This window comes from Lagenorhynchus albirostris, chromosome 11 (assembly GCF_949774975.1).
Source record: "Lagenorhynchus albirostris chromosome 11, mLagAlb1.1, whole genome shotgun sequence".
Classification (NCBI taxonomy): domain Eukaryota; kingdom Metazoa; phylum Chordata; class Mammalia; order Artiodactyla; family Delphinidae; genus Lagenorhynchus; species Lagenorhynchus albirostris.
This window is the reverse complement of record NC_083105.1, coordinates 87,071,478-87,085,159: the sequence shown is the minus strand read 5'-3', so window position 1 is coordinate 87,085,159 and position 13,682 is coordinate 87,071,478. Positions and strand designations below refer to the sequence as shown.

Here is a 13,682-nt window from a genome sequence, read left to right as displayed (position 1 = left end):
TACAAGCAGCTCACGCAGCTCAATATCAAAAAAAACAAACAACCCAATCCAAAAATGGGCAGAAGACCTAAATAGACATTTCTCCAAAGAAGATATACAGACTGCCAACAAACGCATGAAAGGATGCTCAACATAACTAATCATTAGAGAAATTCAAATCAAAACTACAATGAGGTATCACTTCACACCAGTCAGAATGGCCATCATTAGAAAATCTACAAACAATAAATGCTGGAGAGGGTGTGGAGAAAAGGGAACCCTCTTGCACTGTTGGTGGGAATGTAAATTGATACAACCACTATGGAGACCAGTATGGAGGGGCTTAGAAAACTAAAAACAGAACTACCATATGACCCAGTAATCCCACTACTGGGCATATACCCTGAGAAAACCATAATTCAAAAAGAGTCATGTACCACAATACTCATTGCAGCACTATTTACAATAGCCAGGACATGGAACCAACCTAAGTGTCCATCAATAGATGAATAGATTAAGAAGATGTGGCACAAATATACAATGGAATATTACTCAGCCATAAAAGGAAATGAAATTGAGTTATTTGTAGTGAGGTGGATGGACCTAGAGTCTGTCATACAGAGTAAATTAAGTCAGAAAGAGAAAAACAAATACCATATGCTAACGCATATATTTGGAATCTAAAAAAAAGAAAGAAAAAATGGTTCTGATGAACCATTCTTTAGGCAGACGTAGAGAATGGACTTGAGGACACGGGGAGGGGGAATGGTAAGCTGAGATGAATCGGCAGAGTATCACTGAAATATACACACTACCAAATATAAAATAGATAGCTAGTCGGAAGCAGCTGCAACGTATAGGGAGATCAGCTCAGTGCTTTGTGACCACCTAGATGGATAGGGAGGGTGGGAGGGAGATGCAAGAGGGAGGGGATATGGGGATATATGTACACATATAGCTGATTCACTTTGTTATACAGCAGAAACTAACACAACATTGTAAAGCAATTATACTCCAATAAAGATGTTAAAAAAAATTCTTAAATCTAAGAAACTGGAGTACAAAATTCATTTATTCATTCATTTATTTACTTAATGAGTATTTATTGAAACACAATAATTATCATATGATGAGTAAAGATAACATATTTTGGTGTCCTTCAGTTTGAAATTATAATTTTCTCTTTCTTAATTGGCTTGTAGAAATGTGGTCTTCAGCAAAAACCATGTAGGAAAAATGAAGTATAGTGCATTTACTCTATGGACCTAAGTGGGGTTTATCTTGCAAACTTCTTGGCAACAAATGTCAAAGTCGTGTAACTATTTCAGCTTATTCCTCAAATTTCCCATAAACCTTTTCTCCCTGCTATACCTTACTAGATCCAGAAAACTGAAACATAACAAACAGCTTTCTCATCCTCTTAGTTTTCATTGCTGTGTTATCGTGAAAACCCCATAAGAACTTACTGACTCAAGTATAAGTCTTTCAAAGCAGTATTTTCTCCATATTCCCCATTTATTGTTTATTTCCAAAGGACATTTTATTATACTACACCTTTCCAATTTATCTGAACAGTGGTCTAGACCTGTTGTCCTGTCAGCTCTCTCTCACGCACAACACAAAAATACTAAGACACACTGTGGGAAGTCCCTCAAGATGCTTGTTGGTTGATTGCATACACTTTTCCTTCACTCCTACTCTTTCCATTTCAGTTTTAGGTATTTGATTTGGCCTTTCCACCTGCTGCAAAGTGGCTAGTCATTCCTCACTGACATATTCACACATCATTTGCTAAAGAACGACCCTCACATCCTATTACCCGTTTGAATGTGTCAGACATAAAAAAAGGTCTACCTTCATCTTCATCCTCCAGTTGGGCTTTTGCCTCTCTTGAATACATGGCTCTTCGGAGTGTTTTCCTCTCTAAAGTTGTTTGGTCAGCTTCCATATCCTACAGGAAACACTGTGCTATCATTCAAGGAACTCATAGACACAGTTAAGTTCTACAGTGACCCACACGTACCAAGAACCAATCCTTAGTTACCTTTCTGGGTCTTGGGCTCTGTTCACGCTACAGATGGATGGGCAACTCCTGTCATAGGAGTAATGCCTGAGGTTTGTGAAAAATGTCTCAGAGCTCAGAGGTGTAGGGCAGTAAGAAGCCAGGAAAAGTAGTAAAAACGTGATGGAGCTGACCCCAGGGGCAGGGGGACACCTCCCCTAGCCTTAAAGCCTGGATCCACCATTGCTCTTTTATGTCACTTTCACGTACTCCTGTAATTTTTCTAACTAAAGTCATCTATGTTAACAAATATCTTCCTTGAAAAATGCATGTGTTTCTGGATTGGTTAAAGCACTATCAGTCATTCACTAATATTATGAATTATTAAATCGAGATGAATTTCTGACTGAGCATCTCACTAAGGGAACGGCACAAGAGAAAGGAACTTCAATAGAAATTGAAGGAAGGTGGGTAATTTTGCGGTACGTGGGCCTCTCCCATTGTGGAGCACAGGCTCCGGAAGCACAGGCTCAGCGGCCATGGCTCACGGGCCCAGCCGCTCCGCGGCATGTGGGATCTTCCCAGACCGGGGCACGAACCCGTGTCCCCTGCATCAGCAGGCGGACTCTCAACCACTGCGCCACCAGGGAAGCCCAGAAGATGGGTAATTTTTAAGCAAATGGGAAAGGAGGGTATTCAGCTGCCTAGCAGTTTAGGAGAAAGCCCTGGGAAGGGAAGATAAGCAGAAAGAAGAGAAAAATGGCAAAAACAAACTTTGCAAATTTTTAAGCGTTGCTCCTGACTTGTCTTGTGCTGAGAAAGGGAAAAGCATTTTGTTTTCTCCAGTTCTCTGCTTCCAACACTCCGCCCCCTTGGCTTCGTAACTGGACTAGTAGCATCAGTTCAGTTACACTGTGGGTTAAATCAGCTTCTGCAGGACAGTCTGGGAAACTAACCATCTCCCTGTTTCTGTGGGGAAATGCATTCTGAGTTCCAAATAACTGAGCCACAGACTTTTCAAATCTATGGTAATTTGAGAGCTTCCTGTACATGCTGACATAAAAAAAAACATCACAGTTGTGACACTGATAAACCAATAATTCTTTGGTGATCAGTCTCTAGATAGTGGTCCTGTTTTGTTTTTGTTTGTTTGGCCTCATATAACATGTGTGATTTAGGAGACTTGCTATTCTAGAAGGCTCTGTCGCTTCCAAGTTCTCGAATTAAAAAAAAAGTAAAAGCGAAAGTGTCTCTTGAATAGTATTTTTTCAGAGACAATTTTACATTAGCTTTCTTTTTGAATTTTATTTTATTATACATCAGGTTCTTATTAGTTATCTATTTTATACATATTAGTGTACGTATGTCAATCCCAATCTCCCAATTCATCACATTTACATTAGCTTTTAATTGTGCCTAACGATATGAAAACCAATTTTTGTACATGAGAGTAAATAAAACCCAAAATTAAAAAGGACCTAATCCTTTGTGTATAGTGTAACGAAATGAAATAAACCTGTTCATGGAAAAACAGAAGATCTGGTTCTTGTTCAACTCGCCAATCTGTGTGAACAAAAGATTTAACATCTTGGGGACTTTAATCTTTAGTCATTTTTCTTATGAGTAAATGCTCATATTAAGCTCATTTGAGGTTAAATATTTTAAATTGTGTTGATATCTGGATTAAGTAAATACAAATTTAGTTTCATTCATCCAATAAATATTTACTGGATGCCTGTGAAGGGTCAGGTCAAGGTGAGGGTTGGAGGCTGGGGGAAGAAATATCCAAAGATGCTACTTCATTTTGCTTAATAACATTATGAAGACAATGGGTGATGCCAGCCAAGATAGACTTTTTAATAACGTTTAAATCAGCTAAAAGTGTTATAAACTTCTCCTTTTCATAGCTGCCATTTCTATCCTTTTAACATATTTTTCCCCCTTATCCCTTAACCCTTAAACTGACAGATCTGTCTAAAGCCCTGAGATGGGATGTTTTGTGAGTTCTTTAGTTTCACTCCCTTGTCCACTTGCTTGATCTGCTCTGGCTCTAAGCCAGCCTTTCTCAACCTACTGACATTTTGGGGCAGAAAATTCCTTGTCATGGGGGCTGCCCTGTGCACTGTAGAACGTTTAACAGCATCCCTGTCCTCTACCCACTAGATTCCAGTAGCACCTGCTCCACAACTGTGACAACTAAACATGTCTCTAGATGTTGCCAAATGTCCCCAAGAAGACAAAAGTGACCCTGGTTGAGAACCAGTGTCCTAGGCAAACACCCCATCCTGCCACAGAACATATTCAGAAGCTGTTTCTATGAAAACTTCCCCAAGGTGTTGTGGTCTTATTCCTCACAGTGTGACTCTCCCTGGCTTCAGATGAATTTCAGGAGCCTGCCCTTCTCTGGGTGGCAGTAACCTCCCTCCAGCCCCAGGTGAGGATTCTGGGCAGCTGCATGGTTCATGCTGGCTTCTACTGGCCACTGGTTAACCCCGCAAATGGATTTGCCCTTTCCACACCTTAACTTGCTCCATATCTCCCTCAGCTGATTTATAACCCTGTGATGTGTCTTTAATTACAGAGTTAGGCTATCTTGAGTGATCACTTCATTTCTAAACACAATGTAATGGACTTTCTTCCTGGCTTGCTCAATAATCAGTATTACTATAAAATCAAGCCAAGAGCGTCCTCTCTCTCTCTCTCTCTCTCTGTGTGTGTTTTTCCAGATCTTCTTTCCAAAGTAAACCATAAATGGTCCACTCCTTAAGCTTACATCATTTTCTTTTGTCCCTGGCATCTAGACCACTGAAAAAATGTCATTTGGAACCATCCCAGTAAGTTTACAATCAAGCACTCCACCACATAATTCTTAAGTGGGGCTCTTGCCAATTGTACATTGTCATATTTTGATGAATATCCTCATTTCGAAGGTTCTGTGATTTTCCCTAGTCTACTTAAAGACTTTTACATATATCTTTAATTCCATATTTTGAGAAGTTTGTAGTTTACTTTTGAGATCTTTGGCAAAGCTGCAGAAGACAGAGCAATCCCATGGTTTGTCTGACTTTTTATCTTCCTTTTGCTATTGAAACATAGATCATTTTTTCCTTTATGAAATAATACATTTTAATTTCTTGATTTTTTCAGAAATTTGCTGATATAAGCATTTTCATTTTATAATGCTCATTCCTAGCCAGGACTACTGAATTCTAGACACTTCCTAGTCCCAACTCAAGAGAAAACATTTTGAAAATTTACTAATTCAATTTATAATTCACCTCTCAACCATGAGTTCTTCTTTTATCATACTCAATATGGTTTCCAACTCTGTTATCATTTCATTCAATGTTATACTTACATTATACTGGAATTACATTGGGTAGAGACCTGGGTTCAAATTCAACTGGTACCACTTATTATATGTACTGTACAACTTTAGGCAAATTACTTAGCCTCTCTGAGCCTCAGTTTTCTCATTTGTAAGAGTGAGATCATATTTTCTTTACTAATTTCTGATATTTTTTGCTTATTTTGTGAGAATTAACAGAGATCATGTAAAAAGGCTTTGTGGACTTTAAAAACTATCCAAATATAAAGCTTTATTGTTATTTCCTTCTGATTACCTTCCTTCACCCCCCAACTCTATCCCAGACATGCTTTACCACTATACCCACAGCTCATAGCTCTTCCTTCTTTCCAAACCATCTCAGATTTTGTTTTGCCCACAACCCTCCATTTGTAAATGGTGAATGAAAATACTCTCATATTACAGGTGAGGAAAATAAGACATACATAAGGAAATATAAGATAAAAGGAGGAAATAGCATGCTTGAGCAAGTAGTTTAAGTTTTAAACACACATATGATTGTAATATGCCTCCAATTCAAATAAAATTCCTCTAAAAGGCTGACAACACGTCATCCGAAAGATATCACTAGAATTTTTTACTTTCAAAGTAGTCTATCAATTAATGATATATAAATATACAATTATTTCAGATTTCAGGTGAGGACTATTATATCATCAAACATTAAATGGTAATATTTCTCTAAAAGTTTTTTTAGTAATTATGCACTACATTTCTGACTCTTCTGAACTCAACTCTGAACTTTTCTGAACTCTGAGCAATTACCTTTTCTAGTTCTTGATCTTGCCGATTCATAAGTGTTTTCCAGTGTTCATAAAGCTCAACATCTTTGGTTTGAATGTCCTTCAAAGTTCCTTCTCTTAGAACACTTCCATCTTTCATGGCTATGATCTAAGGAAAGCACATATTAGACGAATTGTGACAAAAATCCTTAATTGGCCAAGAGAATTATCTTTATCTCAGAAAGCATTTATATAACTGTAATATAAAAATTAATGAAACTTCTTTTAAACTCTTACCCAGTCAGCATGTGTTAGATATTGTAATTTGTGAGTCACAAGAACAAGTGTCCTCTTGTCATCTTGGAGAAATTTCAAAATCCCTTCCTGCATTAAGTGATCACTCAAGTGAATGTCCAAGGCAGAAAATGGATCATCCTACAACAAGTAAAATGGAGAGATGATGAAAAATTTTTATATTCTCTTTGTAACTAAATCCTCCAGAAAGCAGAAATACAAGTAACTAAAGGCAAATTATGTCACAAATCCTATTTATAATAAACAGACTCTGAATAACTTTAAATTACAAAAAAGGTACTAAATTAAAAATGAAGTTTTTATTTTCTCTTTCACTTAAAAACTAATTTAAAAAGTAAATAACAGTATTTGAAGTAGTTTGAATTCTTATGTATAGAATATCCAAGTTCAAAAACCAACATTACTCGACAACCTATAACAAAACACCAAAACAAAGAATGAAATGATAATTGGAGTTTATCAATTGAATGAAATGATAACTGGAGTTTATCAATAAACTTTATCAATAAAGTTTAAATAATAAAAATAGGTGTAGACTCTAGACCCAGATGGCAACATAGGAGACTCCTGAATTTCTCTCCTACCATGGACACACCGAATATACAGCTACACATGGAGCAATTCCCTCTGAAAGAAATCCAGAAACTAGTTGAGTGATTCTGACACATTAAGCAACTGAGAAAAAACATCAAAATAAGCAGGAAAGTCTGAGACACACTCTCGCCATAAACTCCACCCCTGAAAAATTCACAAATATGTGGAGATGAAACAACATGCTCCTGAACAACTAATGGGCCAAAGAGGAAATCAAAAGAGGAAATCAAAAACTATCTTGAGACGAATGAAAATGAAACACAACATATCAAAACTTACGGGATGCAGCAAAAGCAGTTCTAAAAGAATTTTATAGCAATAAATGCCTATATTAAGAAAAAAGAAAGACCTCAAATAAACAACTTAACTTTACACCTCAAAAAACTAGAAAAAAAGAACAAACTAAGCCCAAAGTTAGTAGAAGGAAGGAAATAACAGAGATCAGAGTGGAAATATATAAAATCCAGACTAACAAGACAACAGAAAAGATCAATGAAACTAGGAGCTGATTTTTTGCAAAGATAAACAAAATGGATAAACCTTTAGCTAGGTTCACCAAGAAAAAATGAGAGGATTCAAATAAAATTATAAATGAAAAAGGCAATGTTACAATTCATACCACACAAATACAAGGGATCATAAGACTACTATGAAAAATGATATACCTACAGACTGGACACCTAAATGACATGGATAAATTCCTAGAAACAAACACCTACAGAAACTGAATCGTGAAGAATTAGAAAATCTGAACAGACCAATTACTGGTAAGGGAATTGAATCAGTAATCAAAAAACACTGCCCAACAAACAAAAGTCCAGGAACAGATGGCTTCAGTGGTGAATTCAACCAAACATTTAAAGAAGAATTAATACCAATCCTTCTCAAACTTTTCCAAAAAACAGAAGAGGAAAGAACACTTCCAAACTCATTTTACAAAGCTAGCATAAAGACACCACAAGAAAAGAAAATTACAGATCAATGTCTCTGATGAACATAGATGCAAAAATTCTCAACAAAATATTAACAAACTGAATTCAACAGTCAGTAAAATATTCAAACACCATGATCAAGTTGGATTTATTCCAGGGATGCAAGGATGGTTCAACATTTGCAAATCAATGTCATACACCACAATAATAAAATGAAGGATAAAAATCATATGATAAACTAAATAGATGCAGAAAAAGCATTTGACAAAGTTCAACATTCAATCATGATAAAAATTCTGAATGAAGTAGGTATTGAGGGAACATACTTCAACATAATAAAGGTCATATATGACAAGCCCACAGCTAACATCATACTTAATGGTAAAATGCTGAAAACTGTCCCTCTAAGATCAAGAACAATGCCAACTCTCACTACTTTTATTCAATATAGTACTGGAAGTCCTAGCCAGAGCAACTAGTCAAGAAAAAGAAATAAAAGACATCCAAATGGGAAAGGAAGAAGTAAAACTATCTCTATTTGCAAATGACATTTTTCTATAGAAGACCCTAAAGATTTCACCAAAAAACTAACAGCACTAATGAATAAGGTCAATAAAGTTGCAGGATACAAAATCAATATAGAAAAATCAGTTGCATTTCTATACACTAATAACAAACTATCAGAAAGAGAAATTAGGAAAACAACCCCATTTGTAATTGCATCAAAAAGAATAAAATGTCTAAGGAATAAGTTTAACCAAGGAGGTAAAAGACCTGTGCACTGAAAACTCTAAGACACTGATGAAAGAAACTGAAGAAAACACAAATAAATGGAAAGATATCTTGTGCTCATGGATTGGAAAAATTAATATTGTTAAGCTGTCCATACTACCGAAAATGATCTAGAGGTTCAATGCAATCCCTATCAAAATTCCAATGACATTTTTCACAGAAATGAATCAAACAATTCCAAACTTTGTATAGAACCACAAAAGACTCCTAATATCCAAAGCAATCTTGAGAAAGAATAACAAAGCTGGAGGTATCATACTTCATGATTTCAAACTGTATTATAAAGCTATCATAAACAAAACATTATCTTATTGGCATAAAAACAGACACATAGATCAATGGAACAGCACAGAGAGCCCAGAGATAAAATCATGCACATATGGTCAATTAATTTACAACAAAGGGGCCAAGAATATACAATGGGGGAAGGATAGTCTCTTTGATAAATGGTGCTGGGAAAACTGGACAGCCACATGTAAGAAAAATGAACCTGGACTACTATCTTACATCACACATAAAAATCAGCTCAAAATGAATCAAAGACATGAACATAAGACCTGAAACCATAAAACTCCTAGGAGAAAACATAGTGGATAAGCTCCCTGACATTGGTCTTGGCAATGCTTTTTTAAGATTCTGATACCAAAAACAAAAGGAACAAATGCAAAAATAAACAAGTGAGACTACATCAAACTAAAAAGTTTTTGTACAGTAAAGGAAACCATCAACGAAATGAAAAGGCAACTTATGAAATGGGATAAAATATTTGCAAATCATATATATGATAAGTGGTTAATATCCAAAATATATACAGAACTCATACAACTCAATAGCAAAAAGACCCCAACAATCCAATTTAAAAATGGTCAGAGGATCTGAATAGATATTTTTCCAAAGAAGACATACAAATGGCCGACAAGTACATGAAAAGATGCTCAATATCATTAATTATCTGGGAAATACAAATCAAACTATGAGATATCACCTCTCATCTGTTAGACAGGCTATTATCAAAAAGACAAGAAATAACCAATGTTGGTGAGAATGTGGAGAAAAGGGAACTCTTGTGCACTGTTGGAAATGTAAATTGGTGCAGCCACCATGGAAGAAAAGTATGGCGGTTCCTCAAATTTTTAAAAATAGAACTACCATATGATCCAGCAATTCCACTTCTGGGTATTTATTTAAAGGAAATGAAATCATTATCTCAATGTTCATTAAGAACTTCCATGTTCATTATAGCATTATGTACAATAGCCAAGATATGGAAACAACCTAAATGTCCATCAGTGGATGAATGGGTAAAGACAATGTGAAATATTATAGATCCATAAAAAGGTAGGAAATTCTGCCATTTGTGATGGCATTATGCCAAGTAAAATAAGTCAAACAGAGAAAAACAGATACTATATGCTCTCACTTATACGTGGAATTCAAAAAAAAAAAGTGAACTCATAAATTCAGAAAACAAATTGGTGTTTGCCAGAGGTGGGGGTGCGGGGTTGGGGAAAATGGGTGAAAGTGGTCAAAAGGTACAAACTTCCAGTTGTAAGATAAACATGTCCTCGGGATAGAATGTACAGCACTACGACTATAGTTAATAATACTGTATTGCATATTTGAAAGTAGTTAACAGAGTAGATCTCTGACACTGGGCAATTTTTCAAACTCAGTCACTTCATCTGTAAAATGGGGATAATAAAAAGACCTGTCAGAGAGCACATAGGTTTGCTGCAAAGATCAAATAATGTTGTAAAAGTCTCTGTAAAATATTTTTAAAGCGTTATTTTATTATTATTTTCTTATAAATAAAGCTGTGGTGATTAACTGTGCTAAACCCTTTAAAGCACCACAGTGAGAATTTAGTGACTTCCAGGAATCTCTTAATGAGGAAGAGTGCAGTGCTTAAGGACACAGGCTATGGAATTAGATCACCTGGGTTTGTATCCTTGCTTCACTATACTATCTGTGTGACCCTGGGTAAATTATCCCCCTAAGCCTCAACATTATCATTGCATAAATAAAGGTAACATTAATAATAACAATGTCAAACCTAATAGGGTTATTGTGAGGATGAAGTGAGTTCATGTACATAAAGTATTTAGAATCATGACTAGGTCCTAAAAAGCCCTTAATAATGATTGCTATCATGTATATGGCTTCATTATGTGTCATCATGGCTTCATTATGTGGCATCTTGGTGTTGCAGTAAAATGTAACCTTTTATATAACTTAATAATAATCTAGATTTGATGGATTGCTGATCATTTCTCACGATTCAGTTTGTGTATTAACATTCTGGGGAGATACTTTCTTTAAAGAGTGCAAGACAATTTGACAAATGGCCAAATCAGTGAATGGTCAATTCTTCATTTTCAGTAATATATTATTTATTTTTATATACATATATACAGTTCTCACTAATATAGTCTTTCCTGTATTCAATGAATGTTTTAGTAGTATACTCTTTACGGACACATTTTTGGAAATAACCTCTTAAAAATATATTCACTGATACAGAACATTTATAGATGCTACAAAGCTTTAAAAATAACTAATATGTTTGATATATAATCAAGATGTTTCACATGGCTTTGATACAGTGTAAAGGCTAATTTGATAAAGGTTAACTAGAGATCAGAGCAAAATGTAAAACCTTAACTAATTATTTGTACAAGTAAGATCCTTAAAGATAGGAATAACAAAGGAGAAAACTTTGTTTCCTTTACCCAGCACATAAGATGGCATTGATGACATTCACTAAACATTGATGGATGGAAAGGAAGAAGGATGGAAGGAAGGAGAGAAGGAGGGAGCGAGAGAGGGAAAGGAAAGAAAAAGACAACACAGGTAGTAACTTGAGAGTAATACTTTTTAAAAAATACCAGAGAATCTTAGCTGATCAGAAAAACAGTACTCAAAAGACATGGAGTTCTAGCCCAGACTGTATCACTCATTAGTCATTAGTCCTTGAGTAAGGCACTTGACCTTTCCATGTATAAGTTTCCTCACTTCACATGAGGATACCATCTACCCTAGCAGCACAGTCATAAGAATCAAATGAGGTAATACTGTGATTCAAAGTGCTTTGTCAATGGAAGTGTAAGATATTTTCATTTGGGGGAAACTGTTAAAACACATCAACAGTATTCTGTTGCTGCTAAAACGTTATTCAATTTTAGGCTACAATTAAGAAACTATAATATTTAGATCATAAGATCTATTAGTTTTAAGATTATCTGAGTTGATCAGAGTGCATCTAGAACACGCTTTTTCAGAGGGAGCCTGACAAACACTATTACATCCAGAATTAAGAAAAGGTAAAAAAAAGTTATAAGAATTATATTATTGTCAAAGAATTAAAAATATTAAGCTTGCTTAGCCTAGAAAAAAGTAAATTAAGGCAAGTAATGACAATAATATTAAAATATTGAACTATGGCTATATAAAAGAAATATATTTGCTGCTGCAGAAGCAGAATGGGAATCAATTAATGGAAAATACACAGAAGCAGATTTCAATCACATAATAACTTTCCAATAATGAAAGCTATCTGCAGCAGGCAGAATAATGGTCCCCAAAGATGTCCATGTTCTAATTCCCAGAACTTGTGACTATGTTACCTTAATAACAAATGGGACTTTGCAGATACACGCATACCTCGTTTGACTGCACTTCACTTTATTGTGCTTTACAGAGTTGCGTATTTTTACAAATTGAAGAGTTGTGGCAACCCTGCATCTAGCAAGTCTATCGGCGCTATTTCTCCAACAGCATTTGCTCACCTCGTGTCTTTGTGTCACATTTTGGTAATTCTCACAGTACTTTCAAACTTTTTCATTATTATTATATTACACTGATCTATGATCAAGGATCTTTGATGTTACTATTGCAAGAAGATTATCACTTACTGAAGGCTCAGATGATGGGTAGCATGTTTTATCAATGATGTATTTTTTAATTAAGGTATGCACATTGTTTTTTTAGACATAATGCTATTGCACGCTTAAGAGATTACAGTATAGTAAACATAACTTTTGTATGCACTGGGAAACCCAAAAAATCACGTGACTCGCACTTCACTGCGATGCTCGCTTTATTATGATGATCTGGAACCAAACCTGCAATATCTCCAAGGTATGTCTATATGATTTAGATTAAAGACCTTGAGATGGGAAGATTATCCTGATGGGTCTAAGCTAATTACAGGAATCCTTGAAAGCTGAGAACTTCCCCAGATGTGAAGAGAGGGAGAAGTGAGTAGTAAAAATGGTCAGAGATGCTGGCTTTGAAGATGAAGGAAGGCAGCTGGGAGCCAAGGAATGTGGGCAACTTCTAGAAGCTGGAAAAGGCAAGGAAGCCTTTTCTACCCGGTAGCCTCCAGAAGGGAACACAGCCCTGCAGACACTCTGATCTCAGCTGTGTGAAACCCATGTCGGATATCCAACCTACAGAACTATAGGATAATAAATTTGTATTGTGTAAACCACCAATTATGGCGATTTGTTATAGCAACCCATACATGGACCAACAGGGAAAGGCTGCCTCAAAGATAAGCAATCTGTCTTCAGAGAGAGTCATCGAGAAGCTGTTAGAGATGATACGAAAAGCAATTCTGTAATGAATGGCCGGGAATCCACAGTGGTAGCACTATGACTTCTTTGAATCTCATGATTCTACAACTGAAGTAAGGGTCATTAAATTGAAGGCAGTGGAATGAAATGGAGTAGAATATTACATTCAGAGAACCTCTGTCTCTTTCAGATTTCCAAGTCACTTGGTCCTCAGGTGGTTCAATCATTACTTCATCCCAAAGTTCAAGAGGTCATTTCTAGTTGCGGGTCCACCCATTATGAAAAGGATTTATAATTACGTAGGTTGCTGCTAGATACTGGTATAGCTTTTATGGTGGTGTTTTCTGGAACATTTGGGGGACAGGTATTCTTAGGGACATTAACCTGAAGTGCACTTCCACCACT

At 35.8% G+C, this 13,682-nt stretch overlaps 1 protein-coding gene across 2 annotated transcripts in view; it reads right to left on the bottom strand.

Annotated features, from left to right (window-relative positions):
• ABCC9 (ATP binding cassette subfamily C member 9) overlaps window positions 1-13,682 on the bottom strand; it is a 148,844-nt gene that overhangs the window by 56,201 nt on the left and 78,961 nt on the right. For both annotated transcript variants that reach the window (XM_060166742.1, XM_060166743.1), the window contains 3 exons: window positions 6,368-6,505; window positions 6,114-6,239; window positions 1,834-1,930 (listed from right to left, as the gene is read on the bottom strand). In XM_060166742.1, the coding sequence (XP_060022725.1) occupies window positions 1,834-1,930; window positions 6,114-6,239; window positions 6,368-6,505 (361 nt within the window). The remainder of the gene's footprint in view (window positions 1-1,833; window positions 1,931-6,113; window positions 6,240-6,367; window positions 6,506-13,682) is intronic.